This window comes from Vulpes lagopus, chromosome 5 (assembly GCF_018345385.1).
Source record: "Vulpes lagopus strain Blue_001 chromosome 5, ASM1834538v1, whole genome shotgun sequence".
NCBI classification, from domain to species: Eukaryota; Metazoa; Chordata; class Mammalia; order Carnivora; family Canidae; genus Vulpes; species Vulpes lagopus.
Genome location: NC_054828.1, coordinates 9,390,274 through 9,410,989, shown reverse-complemented (window position 1 = coordinate 9,410,989; position 20,716 = coordinate 9,390,274). Strand labels below are relative to the sequence as shown.

Sequence of the window (20,716 nt, the reverse complement as noted above, 5' to 3'; positions counted from 1 at the left end):
GACTACAGGCCTTCTGGAGCTTCCTGAAGTCCGGGCCTCACCAGGGAGGTTCCCTGATTTCTTAGAGCCCCAGGCCCTCTTCGGGGGACCAGAGATCCCAACAGCAGACCCCGTCCAGGGCAATCTGTCCCCGCTGGCATCAGGTGGGAAGGGACTCGGGCTCCTGTGGCCTGTCCGGAAACTCTGGGCTTTGTGAAATGTGGTGTTACCTCGCTGTAGGCTGGCCTCACAGAGTGCTGCCCTAGGGGACTCACCCCATCACAGGTGGAAGGGAGCCTCGGAGAGGGGGTTTGGACTGTGCAGCTGGACACAGGGCTCTCGTGACTGGTCCAGTCACCTGCTGGAACAGGCAGGTGCATGTGACCCACAAGTGGCAAGCCCTTGGGCTCCTGCTGGGGGCCAGGGTGGAGGTGGGAGGGCCCTTGCCCTGGGCGAGGCTGAAGGGGGCAGCCTAGGCCCTGCCGCCTGAATGAGGGCCCCTAGAGGTGGTGAGCGCGGGTGGGTCCTGCCTCCGCCAGCTGAGTCTCAGGCAGGTCCCTCATTCCCGGCCCCCGTGTCCTCACCACGCAGTGGCTGTGAGGATAAAGGGAGTAAGGCACACGGCGTCTGGCAGCTGGGCCGTTCAGTAAGTGCCAGCCGCCACAAAGGTGGCGACGATGGAGGAGGCATCTTCTGGGAGGAATATTCCAGATCCACTGCTCTGCAGACTGGCCCAGCCCTGCCCAGGTAGAGGGTTTAGCTGCATCTGTATTATTGACTCAAGAGGCAACAACTGAGACGGGCTGCCTAGGCTTCTGTCCACACAGCCCCCGGAGTGTGGGGTGTCCTCGCCAGCCCCGCTAGGCCCCACGTGCCCGCCACAGACTCAGACACCCCCCTGTCACCCTCCCACTTTGCTGTCACCGCACTGGGGGTTTTCTACTCTGTGGGGTGGCTCCTTCTCAGGTCGCAGCTGAAACGTCCTCTCTCCGGGAGGCCCGCGCTGACACCTGGCATCCTCTGTTGGTTTTCTCTTCTGTCCTCTTTCCCTCCACCTGGGAGAACCTCATCTGTGCATCTTGTTCCTGGCTGCACCCCCAGCTCCAAACCAGGACTGCTCTGCTCTCTCGACCCACCTCAGGCAGGGCAGAAGCACCAGAGACCTGCCATCCTCACATCCCACCCCCACCCCTGGGCGCCTTCCCTCCACCCAGGCCTGGCCCCAGCCCCCAGCGGGGCAGCTGAGCCTCTTGATTCTTCATCCCAGCAAGTCCATGACTATGTGGCCCTGTTGACAGGGACACAGCCAGATCCCTGTGCCTGCAGTTCCACCTTTGTGCTCATCCCTTTGGCTTGCCCCAGACACTGGCTGAATGTCTGGGCGGGGCCCCATGCTGGGTGCCGGGAACACAGGGTCAGCCTGACTTGGAGAAGTCACAGTGTGGGAATGGAATGAACAGGGCAGGGGACAAGGCCAATCACTGCTGAGTTTACTGTGACCGGGCAGAAACGGGCCGGAGGAGACATGATCTCCAGCTCTGTGGCTGTGCCGGTCATGCCATCACCCTGCTCCTCCCACCTCTGCCCCAGCAGCCCCTGCACCCCTGCACCCCTGCTGGGATGCATCCACACTCCCTCCCTGCTCACTTAGGGGACTCAGGCAAGAGCCCCCCTGCCCCCTTGCAGGGCTGTTACCCACCCCCCCAGGCCCAGTCTATGCCTCTGCTTTCCACTATGTGTGTGAGAGACCAGCAGAGCTCCTGGGGCCCCTCTGAAATGCGCATCTGCCTCTGCCCCACTGGGGTTTTTAGACCTCTTTTTAGTGTAGAAGACTTTCTGCAAACAAAATCCTAGGAGAAACTACAATGTATGAAATTGAAAAGCTGAGTGAGCATCTTTTTGATTATGTGTGTGTGTTTAGGGGGGCCGGAGGGGTTGTCCCAGGCTTTGTTGTCTCTCCCCGTCTCTCTCTGTCATCTGGTCCCGGGAGTGCCCTGGGGGTTCCATAGAACCTGGTTTGGGGACACATGTTCTCAGTGCTCACAGAACCCTTTCCGTGGGATGTCTGTGTCTGCATCTAGCCCCCTCTTCCCCTCCCCAAAGCCACCCACCAGGAGTCCTTGCTTCATCCTCAGATGCCTCAGTCTCTCTCCTGTGACAAACACTCATCACCGGCCCTCACCAGATACTGTTTCTTACCCACCTGGTGGTCGCTCAGTCAGGCAGTGTTCCAGACACTTTACATACACGAAATCCTCAGGGCAGCCCTGTGACTTGAACACCATAGCTCCACCTTACTGCCTCCAGCTGCCTCTGCACAATGAGGCCCAATCCTCCACCCAGAAGTGCCCTCCCCAGGGCTTGGGCTCAGCTCCTTGCCTTCGTCCTCCTCTGTCCTCCGCAGACTTTCCCCAGGTCCCACCCCCAGCCCACCTCTTGCCCCTGACGCTGTGACCCACTCCCTCCCTCTGTCACCCAGTGTTTAAGGAGTGTCCCCACAGCAGCTCACCACCACTCCCCGCCCTGACCCTGGGTCCCAGGCTGGATACCTCAGGCTGCCTCACCTCACCTCCAGCACAGCATCCTCCCATGTGCATCCTCCCCTCCAGCCCCACCATCCCTGCGGAGCTGGTACAATCAGCCCTGCTCCCTGCCCCTGCCCCTTCCCCTGCCCCATTCTCCCCAGTCCTATCTGAACCTGCGTGCTCCAATTCAGTAGCTGCTAGCACATGTGGCTATTAAACTAAAATTCAAATTAAGTGAAATTATAAATTAGTTCCTCAGTCTCCCAGTCAATTTCAAGTGCTCAGTAGCCACGCGGGGCTAGCGGCTGGTGTGTAGGATAGCGCGGCCTAGCTGTTTGCACCATCACAGATCGTGCTGTTCGATAGCTCTGGAAGCTGATACTGGCCATCACTCAGAGTCTTCAGTGTCTGGGGCTCAGGCCAACGGCACCTTCCCCTCCCCGCCAGCCGCGTGGGTCTCAGGCCCTGCAGAGCAGTGGGTGTGCACAGGTGAGCAGAGGAATGCTCTGCAAGTTGCTTTGCCCTCTGAGCTTCAATTTCCTCAATTTCCTCCTGTAAAGTGGGGATGATAAGTCCTACCTCTAAGGATGGCTGGGAGAGGCCAGTGTATGTAAAACCTATGCTGACAGCTGGTGATACCTCAGCGTGTGATAAGTGGTGACCATCATGTTAACGTGAATAAGGCAAGGTAGGGGCTGATCTTAAGAGGCAGGAGTCAGGGCAGCCCGGGTGGCTCAGCAGTTTAGCGCCACCTGCAGCCCAGGGTGTGATCCTGGAGACCTGGGATAGAGTCCCACATTGGGCTCCCTGCAGGGAGCCTGCTTCTCCCTCTGCCTGTGTCTCTCATACATAAATAAATAAAATCTTTTAAAAAAGTCAGGAGTCACAGCAGCCATGAGCCTCAATGCTGGACAGTGGGAGCCACAGCAGGCTTCTGAACACAGCCACCCCATTGGCTGATGTCTAAGGATGACTAATCTCTTTAGCCTCCAGTGCTGTCCAGTAGAACATTCTGGGCGGGTGGAAGTGCTCTATATCTTCACTACCCATGGGCCTCTGGGGACCAAACGCTGATGTCCTCGGTGGGCCAGTGACCAGTGGGGAAAGAGAAGGAGGCTCCAGGGAGATGAGGGCAGGTCCTAGCCTTGGGAACCAACTTTCTCAGGCACATGCTACCACTCTGTGGGAAAGTTCTTAGGCAGCTGGCAGGGGACTGGGAGCAGGCTGAGTGGGGAGGGCTTTGGAGGAAGGCGAGAGGGCCAGGGCACATGGGCTGGTTGTGGAGCAGGGGTAGTGGTAGGGTTCACCACAGGAAGGGCTCCCAGGCATGGGCATTGGGCTGAGGCTTCAGCCAGGCTCCTGCTCCGGAGCTAAGCCAGCAGAAAGAGTAGAGGCCCCAGATCCCTGTGCCCAGGGGGTGGCTGGGATGCCTCATCTGGCTGGTCCAAGAACTGGCTCCCATTGTAGCTGTGCCTCGCTTTGTGCCTTGGTTTCCTAATCTGTGGATGGGAGCAGCAGCAGCTCCCCCACCTGCACCATGGTAAACAGAGTCCGCCAGGACTTTTCAGTGACTGGGCTGCTGGGGCCCTTGACCAGGGCTGGTCCTTTAAGCCGACTTCTCTCTGAGGAGTGCTGGGGAGTAGAAGTCCTGAGGACTGGGGGGTTAGGGTACACCAGACCCTCCCTCACCCAGGCCACTCATGCTTCGCCTGGGGTAGAACCCCCAAATCTGCAGCCCCACTGGGTCCCAGGCCCACCTGTTGGCAGGTGCAGGATGCTTGGGGAATCTCATCTGTTTCATTCCCACAAGCATTGTGTGGCTGAGCGAGTAGCTTAACCTCGAAGCTATGAGGAATCTATCTCCTCATTTACAAAATGGAGACTCAACATACCTTCCTCCAGGGGGGGCCCAGGAATGAGCCCCTAATTTCTCCAGCCATTGCAGGGGCAGTACCTGGCACACTGCAGGTTCTTGGTAAATGTCCACCAGTAGCTTGGATGATGCGTCGGCTGTGGGGTGACATCCCTGTGTATAGGCTTGACCCTCATGGAGCGCTGTCTGATAGACAGGAGCTGAAGGGATGAATAAAATGATGAGAGATGAAGAAATAAACACAGCGTCAGTTGTTTCTTGCATCTTGCCAGAACTCTGGAATTTGTCAGACTCTGTAGCTGCCTCCCCTGCCTGTCTCTCCGTGGGGGATCGTGGAACCTCACATTGGAAGGAGAAGTGCCACAGAGTCTTCTGATTCCTGAGGTGCTGACTTGCTCTGCTTAACCCCCAAGGGAGGACCCGGAAGCAGTAGCAGAAGCTCCAAGGAGGCTGATTTAGGTCAACAGAAAGCATTTCTACCAGCCTGACGTGCTTGGAATGGGTGGTGCTAAGAATTGGACCAGCAGAGGCCAGATGGTTACTTGGCAGGGGCGCTGGCCTGGGGTGAAGGTTTGGACAATATTCTTACTCCAGGGCCCTTGAGACCCTGGGGGAGGAGCCTGGACCCTCTGTGGGGCTCCAGATTCCCTGGGCTCTGAAAGCCAGATGAGTCACTGAGAATGCCCAGGAGGATGATGGGTGCCAGTCAGTAGTAAGCAGCCTTCCAATTGGCTCAGTCCTTTAACAAAGTTGGCTAGGAGCAAGGCCTGGCATGTTCAGTCATGTCATCTGCATTTGGTTGTCTGGCAGGAAAGCCAAATGGAAGGAAAGAAGCAGGTATTTTTAGAGCATCTGCTAAGTGCTGGGCTCCATGCAGGATGTTTTGACACCACGGCTCATCCAGATCTCCCACAGGACTGCAAGGGAGGGGATATCTTCCTTCCCTATCTGAGACTGAGGTCCAGAGAAGCTAAGTAACTTGCCCAAGGGCACACAGTAAAATTACAGCACTGGGGCTTAAACCAGATCTTCCTGATTTCCAGTAACAATGAAAGCCGATGCTCACTGAGCACCCACTGTATGCTTAGGCACAGTTACTCTTCTTTTGCATGGATTGACTCATTTGTTATATGTCTATTTTATAGAGAAGGGAAACTGAGGCCAGCAGAGGTAGGATAATGAGAGGTAGGTCAGAGGCAATGTTCAGATCTGACATTGCAACCACTGTGCCCACCTTGTGTCTTAGGCAGACTTTGCTGCAAAGATACATCTCCTGCCTCCTCATGGAGATGGGCAGAGCCTTGGGGTCACATGGGATGGAGGCAAGCACTTCAGCTCAAAATCAAGATGTCCTTTCAAGCAGATGAACTAATTGATGGAGAAATGAGGGTGCATTCAAAGGTGCTCCCAGGCTGGGGTTGTAGAGGGGCCATTTCCTGCCCAAGAGTGGAGACGAGGTGGACTGTGTGACCTCCAGGAATTCCCCCATAGACATTTCCAGGGCGTCCTGAGCACCTAGTAGGTGTCGGACCCTTTTGCTGCTGGATGCAGGCCACAACTGGTCCCTTTTCCCAGTTGTAGGAGTTGAGGGCCCTGTGGCTGTTCCAGAACTGAGGACACCAGGTGTCCTGGTGTCATGAGGCAGGCAGGGAAGGGGGCCAGAGGATGGTGGGCAGGGGGAGTGGCCATTAGGACATGAGCCACTGAACCACAGAGGAGGTTGGCAGGGGCCGGTGAGAGGCTGGTGGAGGGCATTCCCAGGGCTGAGCTAGGACCCTGGTCAGCGCAGGCTAGCTCAGGACCATGGAGAGCGCCACGGGAGCTTCCTGTCACTCCGATGACAGCTGTCAGGGTGTGTCTGCATCTACTGCCAGCCCAGCCAGGCCCACACTCCTAGCCTGTGGTCTCCAGGGAACACCTGTCCTCTCTGACCAGGAGCCCCCCTGGACTGAGCCTGAGCCCTGACCCCGAGATCATGACTGGATTGTGGGGTTTGGGCTCATCTGCTTCCCTGCCTCACCCAATCAACCTTCTAAGCAGAGCCCAAAGAAGGAAGGAGGAGAAGGAAGAGGTAGGAGCAGGGAGAGAAGGAAGAAAACTTGCCCAGGGGCACCTTCTGGGGCATGGCCACAGACCTAAGTCAGCACAAGAAGAGGAGGCCCGGAGTGGGCTGATCCTGCCACTATCCTGGGTCAGGATCAGCCTTAGTCTCCCCCGTCCCTGATTATCTGGCTACCAGGAAGCACCCAGCCCACCCCACCACTTTCATGCAGGAAACATAGGCCCCTGGGGCTGGGTACCACTCACAGAGTGATATGTGTGTTGAGGGTTGGGGGGAACTCGGGGAGGCTCCTAGAGGGCCTGAAATTTCTTCCCTCATTTCCCCGGTGCCCCAGGAAGCAGGGTGCTGTTTCTCAGCCCCTCCACCGTCAGGCCCAGGTTCTTCCTAGGCTTCACTTGCAGAGCCCCTGCCCTGCCTCTTGCTCCTCTGAGATAGGACAGTGCCCACCAGGGCCCAGGCTTTGCCAGGGGCTCACCTCCAAGCCTTTGAGCTCGTGCCACATCCCCACCCAAAAGTTCTTTCTGCCAGGCTGGGATATAGCAATAGGAGTAAGAAGACTTAAGGTTTATTTCATACTTATTATGCGCCAGGCACTTTGCATGGATTATTGAACTCTTATTTCATAGATGGAAAAAAAAAATGAAAGTTGTGAAGTTGCCCAAGCCTACACAGATAGAAGATGGCAGAGCCAGAATTTGGAGTCTTGTTCCAGAGTCTGTGTGCATGGAAGTGATGGTGAGCACATTGAGGAGGCCCAGGACAATGCAGGGTGCTTTTGTTGAGCACCTGCTGTGTACAGCTCCCTGCCCCAGGGAGCTGGTAGTCCAGCTGAGGAGACAGATGTCAGGGAAGGTGAGCTCAGCATGGTGAGTGTTGGGAACAGGAGAGGACTATGGATTGATCTCCCTGATTTGGTGTCTCATTTGAAGTGGGCAGGACAGGAATGATTATATCCGTTTTATAGATGGGGGAGTTGAAGCTCAGAGAGGCCAAGCAATCTTGAGACTCAGATTCACAGTAGCTACATAAATCCAGAGACTGATGCAGGTTGTCAGGAAGAGGGTTGGGAGAGCTCAGTATGGTTCTTCCAAGTTCTAACCTGGGCAAAAGACACTTGGTTTCAGGAGATGCTGGCCCTGACACAAAGCAAACATCAAATAAATATTTGGTGAATTTTACTGAAACGAGTAAGGGTATAGGTATGACCTCTGAGCTGCCTAAGATCATCCTCAGCAATAGGAATGACTGGACAGGGATTTTGCCCTCAGGAAGCTGCCTGTGTCGGCCTTGGAAGGCAATGGGCCAGCCCATTAGAGACCCAAGTCCTCCCTCAGCTAAAATTGCTTCTCCAGGCAGGTCCTGACCACCTCACCCCTCCTGGGGTCCTGAGTTCCTGGAGGGGCTCAAGCTAATGCATGTCAGGAAGCAGGAGGAGGAGGTGGAGAATGGTGAACTGAACAATGTCCCCCAAACCAGTTCCTCCTCCCAGAGCCCACAAGGGGTCCTCAGATCCAAAGCATTGCTCACCACACCCCTCCATCCTGTGAAGTTTCTAGACCAAGCATACTCCTGGAAGGATGTGAGATTTGGATCCAGAGACCAAGGTCAACAGCTAGGCTCTGCCATTAGCCCTCAAGGTGGCTGGCCCTGCCCCTCATCAGCCTCTGTGTTCGCATCTGCTAGGGGGGAGGCCAGGTGAGGGTGAGGACCTGCAGAGACAGCCTGACTCAAAGCCAGCTCTGCAGCTGAGGGGCATCCCCCACCCCAGTCAAAGACTCCATCCTTCTAGGTCCTGACTCCTTGCTCACAGTTCACATCCAAGTCTTCAGCAAATCCAGCGGAATCTGAGCGCTTTCTGCACCCCATCCCCAACTGTGGTTCAAGCCGCCCCCTGTCACACCTGGACTATGCCGGGGTCTCCTTGCCGCGCTCCCTGCAGCAACAGTGTACTCTCAACAGAGCAGCTCGAGTGAGTCTGTTCAGACCAGGGTCGGGTCATGTTCCTCCTCTGCCCAGAATCCTCCCGTGAAAACCACATTTCCTGCTGAGGCTTCACGCTCTGCATGATCTGGACCCATCCCATGCATCTCCCTTCTGAGCACTGGCTGTTCCTTCTGCCCAGAATCTTCTTCCCCTGCCCCCTTGTCGTCTTCAAGTCTCTCTCTTCTCAGAGAGGCATGCACTGAGCACCTGCTTGTCACTGAACCCACTCCACCTATTCTTTACCCAGATTTTTCTCTGGAGCACAATTCTTTTTTTTTTTTTTTTTTTTTTTTAGATTTTATTTATTCTTAAGAGACAGAGAGAGAGAGAGGCAGAGACACAGGCAGAGGGAGAAGCAGGCTCCATGCAGGGAGCCTGATGTGGGACTCAATCCTGGGTCTCTAGGATCACCCCTGGGCTGAAGCCAGGCGCTAAACCGCTGAGTCACCCGGGCTGCCCAGCACAACTCTTTCTAATGTGCAGTATTACCTGACTCATTTATTTCTAGTTTATTGCATTTCCTTGCCCTGCTCACCCCTGCGTACGCTGCACGGAGGTGGGGGTCCTCGTCTGCCTCGTCTCCCAGGCTCCCAGGGCTTAGTACAGTGCCTGGCACACAGTGGGCTCTTGATAAGCAGTTGGTGTGTGAGTGGATGATCTGGATCGGGTGAGCACCCTGTGGGGGTGTTGTGTGGGTCAAAGGTAGTAGTAGTGGCTGTTCCATCTACTGGGTTGTTTTCACTGGTCACCAGTAGATTCTTGGTGTCACTCTACTTGGGTTGCACATGGCAGATGGAAGGGGCTCAGGACAGGTTTACCAGTGGGTGAAAGCCCACTGTCTACCCCTTACTAATTGTATGACACTGGGCAAGTTATATCATCTTTCTGCCCCAGTGTTCTCACCTATAAAATGGGAATGATAAAGGTACTTGCTTCGCATTGAGAGGATCCAACGATGTCTAGTGTGGAATGTGCTCGGGCCATTCACTGGCTTATAAGCATCAGTGACCATCAGTTTTGTTGTTGCACCTGATGGATTCTCAACAAAGCTTTTTTTTTTTTTTTTTTTTAAGATTTAATTTATTTATTCATGAGAGACAGAGAGAGGCAGAGGGAAAAGCAGGCTCCATGCAGGGAGCCTGACATGGGACTCGATCCCCAGTCTCCAGGATTGCACCCTAGGCTGAAGGCAGTGCTGAACCGCTGAGCCACCCAGGCTGCCCTCAACAAAGCTTTATAGTGGAGGGAGAAAGGCTGCCAGCTGGGGCCTAATTAGGTTCTGTGGATTTAGCCCACAGCTGGGCTGCCTGGAGGGATCCATCTCAGCTGTAAGGAGGAAGGGAGGGAGGGAGGGGTGCCAGGTCCTGACTCAGCCACCTTCCTAATGGCCTTTGGGAAAAGTTTCCCTATCTGTAAAATGGGTGGTTACAGTAACCTTCCAAAGTGGATGAGACTTGCATGAGACCTCAGGAGTCAATGCTTTATTTATTCCGTTTCCTATTTATATGCCACACAGTAAAAAAAAAAAAAAAAAAAAAGGTATTTCAAGTACTTATCAAAATACATGAAGATAAGATTAAAAAAGGGTCGGGCCCAGAAAAGTAAGAGTGAAGCTGAAAGTGAAAGTGTCCCAGAAAATATGGTCTGTGAGGCCCTAGCTTGCTACAGGCCGACTACCAGGTGCTTCTGTCTCCTAAGCAGCCCGAGCAATGAGGGAGCCACACACAGTTCCTTGATTCTCAGCAGCAGGCCTGGCTGGGGCCTTATCAAGTGGCCTCAGTCCAAAAGCCCCAGTGAAAGGGAGATCCCAGGTACCGGTGGGTCTGTCCTCCGAAGGGCACATCTGGCCAGGTGTAACCAGATCCTGAAAGCCAGCCTGCCCAGGGAGCCAAGGAGCAGCTGGGTCAGTGTGACTTGGGTGGGGCCATGGCGGCCCTTGGCACTCCTCAGGGCCACTGCTGCCAGGGGAGTTCATCTGAGTGGCAACCTGGCCCTGCCCTCCACAGCTCATGGGCCAGTCCGACAAGGGCCAGGGTCGGTGTGTGTTCCACAGAGGTAGGTTCCAAGTGGGAAAAAATAACCAGAAGGATCAGGACTGCCTTACCAGGTCCTCAGAGCCCCTGGCGGGTCATGCTGGACGCTTCTGCTATGCCCAGCTCAGTCTGCAGGTTTGCCTTATGCCTGGTCTTGGCCACAGCAAGAACGCCTCGACCCTCCTTTATCGGGCCTCACCCCTTGGCCCCTCCACTCACCCAGCTGGCCTCTACCTGGTCTCACTTGGCCAGGGTAGGGCTGGAATCCATTACAGAGAGAGGAGCCCAGAAGACCTACTTTAAAATGTTGCCAAGAAAAAAAAAAAAAAAAAATAAAAAAAATAAAAAATAAAAAAAATAAAATGTTGCCAAGGAGCAGCCCCTCCCTCCCGCCTTCTCAAAAGCCAGTGGAGACCAGCCCCCCACCCCCTGCCCTGGGACAGCTGACATTTAGCAGAGGTCCCCACCCCCGATTGTCCTGCCAGACTGTCTCCAGTCAGCTGGGGCAGGCTCCAGGAGAGCCAGGTATTCAAACTGGATGGACATGACAGCACCAAGTACCCTGGCCAGTCGCCATTGGTGGCGACTCCATGGCTCATTAGTTTGCTCAGGACTCCCCACCAAGGTGAGGCTGGGAACAGGGTGTAGCCCAGGAGTCAAGCCACCCAGGATCCTGCCCCAGCTTTGTAACATCAAGCAGCTTCCTGAAGTCCTCTAGGTCCTGGTTTCCTCCTCTATAAAATTAAAAGATTAGAGGAGGTGGTCTTAAAATTTGTTCTCGATCAAACATTTCATGAATCTGTGCCTTGTAACCACATAGCTTAGAGAAAATTATGTTGGAATCTTCCAGCCTTGAAACGACCGAAGTTTATTAAGCACCTGCTGCCCACCAGGAATGCTGTACCCATTTCACAGGTGTAGAAACTGAGGTTTAGAATGGCAAGGAGCCTTGCTTAAGGTCACAGAAGTTTTTTGTTTTGTTTTGTTCTTTAAGGTCACAGAAGTTTGAGGCCAGGTGTGCATCCTTCCACTCTCCCCTGCTGTATGCAGAGTTAGGAAGTGCAGGGGAGGGTATGGCAGCAAGGTGCCCAAATGACCCAGAGAAGTAAGGAGAAGCCAAAGAAAGGAACATCTGAAAGGAAAGAATGTTCTACATGGAAGGACAGTGCCTTACTCATGGGGGATGCATGGAAGGGGAAATGATTATACACCAGCGGCCAAAGGCCAGTTTCTATCCTAGCCCTTCCTGAAACTCAGTAGGTCATCCAGGTCCTACTTGGCCCAATGGGTGTAGCCTCCCAGCCTGCCTGCCCACCTCACTGGGCTCTAAGACAAAACAAGCTGGAGGATTATAGTCAGCAGTTCTCTCTTGCTCCACAGGTTCATTTGTGAAATAAGTAGCACACCTGAATAAAGTATAGACTTTAGTTAATCATAATGTGGCCGTTTCAATTTTCAAGGTATGACAAGCGTACCATGGTGATGTAAGACACTAGCCCTGGGGGGAGACCGAGCGAGGAGTCTAAGGAACCCTCTGTACTCTCTTTGCAACTTTTCTGATATGCTACGAATATTCCATAATAGAAAGTTCACTTCAATTGTAAAAAGCAATATACAAGGCTCTCCATTCCACAGCCACAAACTAATTGATAAATCGAACTGTTTAAGTGAATAGAGAGAATGGTTATACTCATGAGTCACTCATGAATAGAGAGTGATTCATTCAAAATAACCATGGAATATTGTGTGGGATTTAAAACGAAATGGTAGATCTATTACTACTGATACGAAAATCTCTTATCATTGATCGTGGAAAACAACTTGATTGTAGTTGGTGTCCATTAGGTAATATTTATGAAAAATAGGAAATCAAGGACAGAAATCTTGCATATCAAACCAGCAACACACCTTATGCCTGGAGATCGGTAACGGAGGGGAACTTTTACTTATTCTTTTAAGTGTTAGATGTGTTTCCTTGAAACCTGTGAATTCTTTCAGTGAAAAGGAATTAGAAAGATTTGTCAACATACTGACACACACACACACACACACAAAAAAAAAAAAAAAGAAAGAGAAGGAAAAAAAAGAAAAGCTCCGTGGGCAGGTCAGGGAGGGGACCCATGTTGGCAGCCTGCAGCCCACTCTCCCCCTCCCTTGGGGCAGGTTCTGCACTGCAGAGCTGAGCTTTTCCCAGACTGCACTGTTCCTGGAGCAAAGTCTAGCGATGCAGCTGGTCTGGTCAGAGTGGGCAGGCCAGGTGGAGGATCAGGCTGCAGAGGGGGTGAGTGTGATGACCTGGTAGTCTCTGGGGAAGGAGGGCTGTGGCAACGGGGAGGAGGTCCTGACCAGGAGGGGAATTTCGTCGATGCCTTGCCTTCCCGGGGTACTTGGTACAGTGAGTTGGACTCTCAGGCTGAACTCCGGGGGGGTGGGGTGGGGACAGGAGGTGACTTCCTGCAGGAGCGCCAGGCACCAGCTGGGAGGTGCACAGACTGGGTGGCAGCGAAGGCCTCCTCGGGTTCCCTTCCTTAGGAGAGGGGCCTCAGGCTCTCCTCACCCAGGTCTGCAGCCCCCTGACCTGTCTGCTCTCTCCCCCCTTACTGCAGGATGAAGATGAGACGCTACAAGCTCTTTCTCATGTTCTGTATGGCCGGCCTGTGCCTCATCTCCTTCCTGCACTTCTTTAAGACCCTGTCCTATGTCACTTTCCCCCGGGAACTGGCCTCCCTGAGCCCGAACCTCGTGTCCAGCTTCTTCTGGAACAATGCCCCCGTCACGCCCCAGGCCAGCCCGGAGCCGGGCAGCCCTGACCTGCTGCGAACGCCGCTCTATTCGCACTCGCCCCTGCTGCAGCCGCTGTCTCCGAGCAAGGCCACCGAGGAGCTCCACCGGGTGGACTTCGTGCTGCCCGAGGACACCACCGAGTACTTCGTGCGCACCAAGGCCGGGGGCGTCTGCTTCAAACCGGGCACCAAGATGCTGGAGAGGCCCCTCTCGGGGCGGCCCGAGGAGAAGGCCGAGGGCGCCGACGGCTCCCCGGCCCGCGGCCCGGCCCGGCACCTGCTGAGCACCCGCGAGCGCCCGGGGGCCCGCGGCGCGCGGCGCAAGTGGGTGGAGTGCGTGTGCCTGCCGGGCTGGCACGGGCCGAGCTGCGGCGTGCCCACCGTGGTGCAGTACTCCAACCTGCCCACCAAGGAGCGCCTGGTGCCCCGCGAGGTGCCGCGGCGCGTCATCAACGCCATCAACATCAACCACGAGTTCGACCTGCTGGACGTGCGCTTCCACGAGCTGGGCGACGTGGTGGACGCCTTCGTGGTGTGCGAGTCCAACTTCACGGCCTACGGGGAGCCGCGGCCGCTCAAGTTCCGGGAGATGCTGACCAACGGCACCTTCGAGTACATCCGGCACAAGGTGCTCTACGTCTTCCTGGACCACTTCCCGCTGGGCGGGCGGCAGGACGGCTGGATCGCCGACGACTACCTGCGCACCTTCCTGACCCAGGACGGCGTGTCGCGGCTGCGCAACCTGCGGCCCGACGACGTCTTCATCATCGACGACGCCGACGAGATCCCGGCCCGCGACGGCGTGCTCTTCCTCAAGCTGTACGACGGCTGGACCGAGCCCTTCGCCTTCCACATGCGCAAGTCGCTGTACGGCTTCTTCTGGAAGCAGCCGGGCACCCTGGAGGTGGTGTCGGGCTGCACGGTGGACATGCTGCAGACGGTGTACGGGCTGGATGGCATCCGCCTGCGCCGCCGCCAGTACTACACGATGCCCAACTTCCGGCAGTACGAGAACCGCACGGGCCACATCCTGGTGCAGTGGTCGCTCGGCAGCCCCCTGCACTTCGCCGGCTGGCACTGCTCCTGGTGCTTCACGCCCGAGGGCATCTACTTCAAGCTCGTGTCCGCCCAGAACGGCGACTTCCCCCGCTGGGGCGACTACGAGGACAAGCGGGACCTCAACTACATCCGCAGCTTGATCCGCACCGGGGGCTGGTTCGACGGCACGCAGCAGGAGTACCCGCCGGCCGACCCCAGCGAGCACATGTACGCCCCGAAGTACCTGCTCAACAACTACGCCCAGTTCCGCTACCTGCTGGACAACCCCTACCAGGAGCCCAAGAGCACCGCGGAAGGTGGGCGGCGGAACAGGGGTCCCGAGGGAAGGCCACCCGCCAGGGGCAAATTGGATGTGGTCGAAGGCTAAGGCTGCATGATCTTAGAGGGCCGGTGGCAGGTGGGGGGAGTGGCGGCGGCCCCCCTGATGCTTCCCTGCCTCCCTCTGCTGTCTGGCTGGTTCTTCAGAGGACCGGGAGTGGATGGGCGGAGGAGTCTTCCCTGCTCAGGCCCTTGGGAATCAAGCAAGGGTCAGGCCTGTGAGCTCACAAAACATCCTTCCTTCCTCATCGGGAGAGGGGAGTCGGGCCCCTCCGTCCACCAGGAGTGCTGTGGCTGGGAGGTGCCAGCAGAGAGTGCGTGATGGTTACTGGGTGGCAAGGGAGGGCGGGCAGGGTGGGGAAGGGAACCTGCAGGAACTCCCCAGGGCAGCCAAGCGGGAGCTGCAGCCCCTGCCAGGGAGAAACCTACCATGTGACCTCCTGGGGCTTTGGACCTGCAGCGGAAAAGTGGGCGTGCCAGGAGGTCCTGAGGCTCTGTAAATAGACACATTTGGGTCCAGGAGGGAGAGGGGACACCGAGGTGGGAGGGGAGGAGAAACAGCGGCAGGCTGGGAGGAAGCCCAGTGTCCTCAAGAGCTGAGCCGCAGGGAGCTGAGAACTCTGCCCCATGGGCCACCCCTGCATCGCCGGATAGCACCTGCGGGGTAGGCAGGGGGTCTGCGGAAGCCTGCGGAGTCTTCCTTTTGGTTCCAAACCTGGCCTCGACATTCCTTCTTTCTTTTTATATTTCTGTGTTACGGGCTACCCAGTCAGTCCCTGCAAGGCCAAGAGTCTAGTTCTCAGGGTGAGATGGGAGCCAGAGACTGGACCATCAGGCAGCCTAGTAGGTGGGGCCTGAGAGGGGGCGTGGGGGGGGAGGAGGTTCCCCATCACCCCTTCCCACTGGAACCCCAGCCCCAGCTCCGCACTGTCTCTGCTAGAGACACCCTTGCACCCCTCCTTGGGTCTGGCTAGAACCAGGAAGGGCCCGTGGGGCTGCCCTGGGCCCAGGAGGGACTTTAAGGCCAGCCGTGTGTCATCTCATTCCTCTTCGCCTCATGAGGGCAGGGGATGTATTGGTTAGATTCTCAGCTGCTCTAATTAAGACACCCTGAAATATAGTGGTTTTAAGCAAGACAAGCTTGTTTCTAGCTTAACCGTCTAGAGGGAGATGGTCCAGATACAGTCAGGCAGCAGTGCTCTCCTTCATGTGCACCTTCCAATTCTGGATAGAGTGGTTGCTTTAGCTCCCACCATCACATATGCATCCCAGCCCGGGAAGAGCAGAGAATGGCAGGAGAAGCACATGCCCTTTCCTCTCAAGGGCATGAGCTGGAAATGGCATGGTCACTTCTGGTTCCATCTTACTGGCCGAGCCTTAGTCATATGGCCACAGGTAGCTGCAAGGGAAGCTGAGACAGGTAGTCTTCGGCCACATGCCCAGCCTCAGCCCGAGAGTCCTGTTAGTAAAGGAAGGAGGAGAGAGGGGAGACAGGAGACAAGGAACGTCTTTGGCACAGAGGGAGGGGGATGGGGAGAGGGCGTAGGAGTGGCTAACGCAGTCCTAGGATCCTGCTCTTCCGTTCAGAGCTCCTAGAAGCACCTGCTCCTGCCCCCACTCACCGCCAGCCCCCCAGGGCTGGGGGGCAGTGAGAGCCTGTAGTTGTAGGAGGGGTGAGACACCCCACCCGAGGCCCCCGTAGATGTTCACCCAGTGATGCCAGGATGCAGAGCCTGCCAGTGGAATGGTACATGTTTGTGCGTGTGTGTGTATTTATGGGCATGTGTGCATGCTTGGTGTGTACTTGTACGTGTCTGTATTGGGGTGTCCCTGTAAATATATGCTTCTGTATGGATGTGGGGGCAGGGCCCAGGCCTCCCCTTCCCCAGGACCTGGAGCCTGTGGCCACACCTCCTTGCGGCTCCCCTAACGTGACTGAGGCAGAAAGCCCTTGGGGAGCCTAGAAAGCAAGGCTAAAGGGAATGCGAGGTCTGTCTGTCTGTCTGTCTTTCAGTCCAAGGAATGAGAATCCTCCTGACCTGAGGGCTGAACAGCTGAGAGCTCACTACCTCCCCAGCCCATCTTGGTCCCAACCATATCCTTCCACCCCGTCCCACCCAGCCTCCAGCCAGGACTTTCTCTGGGTGTCTTATTGGGGTTTCTGATGAGCGGGGAGAGAAGGGCATCTCCTTTGCCACACCTCTGTCCAGGGAGATGTCTGGTGTGGGCGTGGTCTGGGGAGCCGGCCCGCAGAGCAGCCTCTCGTGGGCAGGCATGAAGCAGGCAGAGGAGGCTCTCTGGCCTCCACTCTCCCTACCCAAGGGAGTCTGTGACGTGCCCCCAGGGAGCCCCTCCCTTGGAGTTATAGCAACCCCCCCTTCCTAGTCCGCCTTGAAGCTGAGAATTGGCAAAAGAGGTCAGAATGTCCCTGGGGCTCTAGCCCAACCCAGGCCAGGGCCTGCCTTCCCAGCCACCTCCACTCATCTGGACAGGCAATCTCTGGGGGCTCCTGAATCATGCCTGAGCCCCAGCCCAGGGCCTCCCTCCTGGCAGGCTTCCTCATCCCATACCCCTGGCACCCTCAGCTGCTGTGGGATGCCCCCTCCCCAGGCTGGCCTCCAGTTTACCAGCTCCAGGGCAGGGGAAGGAAAAGGGGGGAGCTCAGACCTGCCAGGCCCCACCTTCCCTCTCAGACTCAGAACACTGTTCACAGTCACTGCCAAGGGGAGACCGCGCCATTGGGTGCAGAGGGCGGTCATCAGAGGGGTGGGGGGCCACGGCGTGGGGTTGACGAGTTTCACTTATACTTACATCATACACTGGGAATTTCGGGGGGCAGGGGAGCCCGGAGCCACTCCCCCAGTATGAAAGGAAATCAAACTGTGAATGGGAGTGTCGGCACACTGCCGGCCCTGTCACCATCACCAGGTGTCTTTCCCTGGGAACCACTGGCCATATGACCTCTAGACTCAGGAGGCTCAGCCCACCCACGGGTCGTGTTGGTTCGCAGGAGCAGGCATGGGGGAGCTTTGAGGGCATAGGTGACAGTCGGGGAGGGGAGATGGGACTTCCCCAAGCAGAAGGCAGGGCCCCGGGAAATGTATAATTTAAGGACGCCAATGATAATAGTATTATTTTTTTTGTAAGGGAAAATCAATATGTACATTCTGAAATCATTTTCTCTGTAAATGGTTGGATTTCATTTCACCCTTAAAGGGATGCTTAAAGGAAAAGATAATATTAATAATAAAAACAGCTACAAAGTCTGAAAGGTGCGCGTGTGGGGCCAGTTTGGGGTTGCTCTGGGTCAGGATGGGGTGCCAGGGGGTGGCTCTGGTCTTCCTAAAGACCTCCTCCCCCTGGACAGGATGGCTGCTTGGGGGAAGGGGGGACACATGCGGAGCCCCTTCACTGAGGGGTGCAGTCTCTCACACACATGGCCAATGGAGCATCCTCCCTCACGCCACCCACACCTAGAAATGCCAGACAACGGAAAGTGCTGGAAGGAGGGCTGCAGAAAGAAGAAGTGGCCTGGGACTGGCGACACCCACCCTCCCAGGCAGCTGGTGTCCCTTTGGAGCTGCAGGTGAAGGCCCTGGTGTCTGCCCAGAGCGGGGACACCCTGTACTCCCTGTCCTGCTCTTGGGGCAAGCAGACAAACATTCCTGTCCCAGTGCTCTTCCCCTCTATGCCTGTCACAGGTTCCTTTTTTTTTTTTTTAAGATTTTATTTTTTTAATTAATCCCTACACCCAACACAGGGCTTGAACTTATACAACTCCAAGATCAGGAGTCACACATTCTCACTCCTGAGCCAGCCAGGTTCCCCCAATTCAGGTCCTAAGGTCACACAGCCACTTGCTGGCAGAAGAGGGACCACACCTGGAACTCCAGCACTGGTTCTGTCACCAGCCCTTTGGGGCAGGTGAGGATGGCAGTGTCTCTCCTGTGGACTTGTGCTCTGATGGTGCCTGGGGCTGTGGAAGGTGAGGGGCTTTCTGGAGGCTCCCTCTAGGTCCAAGGATAATGGTATTGTCCTGGGGAAGGAACCCCCTGGGGATTTTCTAAGGCAGGTCTCAGGGCTGGTGGAAGCAGGTGCACTTTGAACTCTGCCTCAGTCCCCTGTGGGGTGGCTGGGCAGCCACTGTGTTAGGTGGGGAGATCCGGGCTGGAGACAGGAGAGATAGAAGTATTGGTGGCTGGAGTAGGGGCTAATGTGCCCCTGAGCACCCACATGCATAACTCAGACACCTAGACTCCGGCCACATGCCCAAAGCTCAGGAAGGCACCTGCTGCAGGTGCTTGGGGTGGATGGGGTGGGGAGTGGAATTCCACAGGATTGTGGGACAGTGGAGGAGATGCAGACGTCCCACTGAGCCAAAAGAGGGTGATGGTGACCCCTCGCCATTTAAGATCAAGTTTACAACCCTTAGATCGTGTCCCAGAGTGAATCATCATCATAGACATGGACAGTATTTTTTAAGTGCCTATTCCGTGCCAGACTCTGGGCTGCAAGATTTCCCTCCCCATCATTCCCGTTTTATAGCTGTGGGGAGGGAGGCTGGGACACAAAGTGCTAAGCTGCCCTCCTGGCCTCAGCATCCACAGGGGAGGGAGAAGGGGAGGGGGGAAGAGGTGTGGACGTGGGGAAGGCGGAGAGGATGCCTGTGCTAATGTTCAAACACCAGCCAAGCTCCTAACCAAGGCCGGCATGGTGCCAGCCTGGGGGACACCGAGGGAAGACAGTCCCTGCTCTCAGGAGAATCGCAGTGGGGAGCAGCTGCACTCAGCACGGTCAGGTGAGGGCTGACGTGTGAAGTCATCAGAGCCTAGAAAGCTGGCCTTGTGCTGTCTGGGAGCGTCGGGCACAACTAACTCCCTCACCTCGCCATCCAGAAAGGCGGGGAGTACTCACAGGCCCCGTGGCCTCGGAGGTGAGGCATATTTTCCCCAGATTCAATCTCCTGTCCATAAAATTGGTCCATAGAAACCTTTAGTGCATCTGGAGGATAACATAAAATACAGGGAAATGCTTTGCAGCCTGTAAAGCTCCATCAGGATGGGGCAGACGAGAGCAGTAGTGGGGGCCATGGTCAAGAGCTACACTGAAGCACTCCCATGGATGCTTTCCAGGTTGAGGCTTGAACTGTAGGCAGTTAAAACCCCCAACTCCTGAAGGCCCGTCGTCCCAGAGCCCACCGGAAGTCCCCATCCAGGCACCCCAAATCATGGAACATCCACAAATCTCTGATTATAGTTCAAAGCAGTAAAAAGCCTTGTCCTGGGCCAGGCCTCTGGGCACATCCTTGACCCCTCATGTGAATTCCCAGACACAGCAGGACGCTTTTTTTTTTTTTTTTAAGATTTTATTTATTCGTGGAAGACACAGAGAGAATCAGAGACACAGGCAGAAGGAGAAGCAGGCTCCCTGCAGGGACCCCCTGGTGGGAGACTTGATCCAGGAACTCCGGGATCATGTCCTGAGCCGAAGGCAGACGCTCAACCCCTGAGCCACGCAGGCATCCCAGGACACTAAGTTTTCAATTAAAATAATTTTTAAGTTTTATGTTATAGTTTCCTCTATCAACTATGTATTGCTTCAACACAAACCACCCTGAAATTTAATAGATAAAACAACCACCATTTGTCAGCAGTTCCACAATCTGATCTGGGCTCAACTGAACGGTTCTTCTGCCAGCAGCACGTGGGCAGCCACTGAAGGGTGTGTCCACTTGCTCAGGCCTCACCTGGGTTGCTGGTGACAAAGGAAGGGATAAGGCACGGAAGAGTGAGCCTGTCAGCCAGTCAGTGGCTGCGCATCAGACGAGAGGGACGTTAACACAAACAGGCCCCTGACCTTACAGACCTACTGAGGGGAGACGCTGAGAAGGATCTCACGTCACCTCTGAGGTCTCCTGCCAAAAAAAAAAAAAAAAGTGTTTGGGCACCTGGGTGGCTCAGTCGGTGAAGCATCTGCCTTTGGCTCAGGTCATGATCCCGGGGCCCTGGGATTGAGCCCCACATCAGGCTCCCTGCTCAGCGGGGAGCCTGCTTCTCCCTCTCCTCCCTGCTGTGCTCTCTCTCACTATCTCTGTCTCTCTC

The 20,716-nt window shown here is 55.8% G+C and overlaps 1 protein-coding gene across 7 annotated transcripts in view; it reads left to right on the top strand.

Moving 5' to 3' along the window:
• MGAT3 (beta-1,4-mannosyl-glycoprotein 4-beta-N-acetylglucosaminyltransferase) overlaps window positions 1–17,886 on the top strand; it is a 31,819-nt gene extending 13,933 nt beyond the window's left edge. For all 7 annotated transcript variants that reach the window (XM_041756100.1, XM_041756098.1, XM_041756105.1 and 4 more), the window contains exon 2: window positions 13,062–17,886. In XM_041756100.1, coding sequence (XP_041612034.1) covers window positions 13,063–14,664 — 1,602 coding nt within the window. In that variant the 5' untranslated portion in view covers window position 13,062 and the 3' untranslated portion in view covers window positions 14,665–17,886. The remainder of the gene's footprint in view (window positions 1–13,061) is intronic.
• The last annotated feature ends 2,830 nt before the right edge of the window (window positions 17,887–20,716 follow it).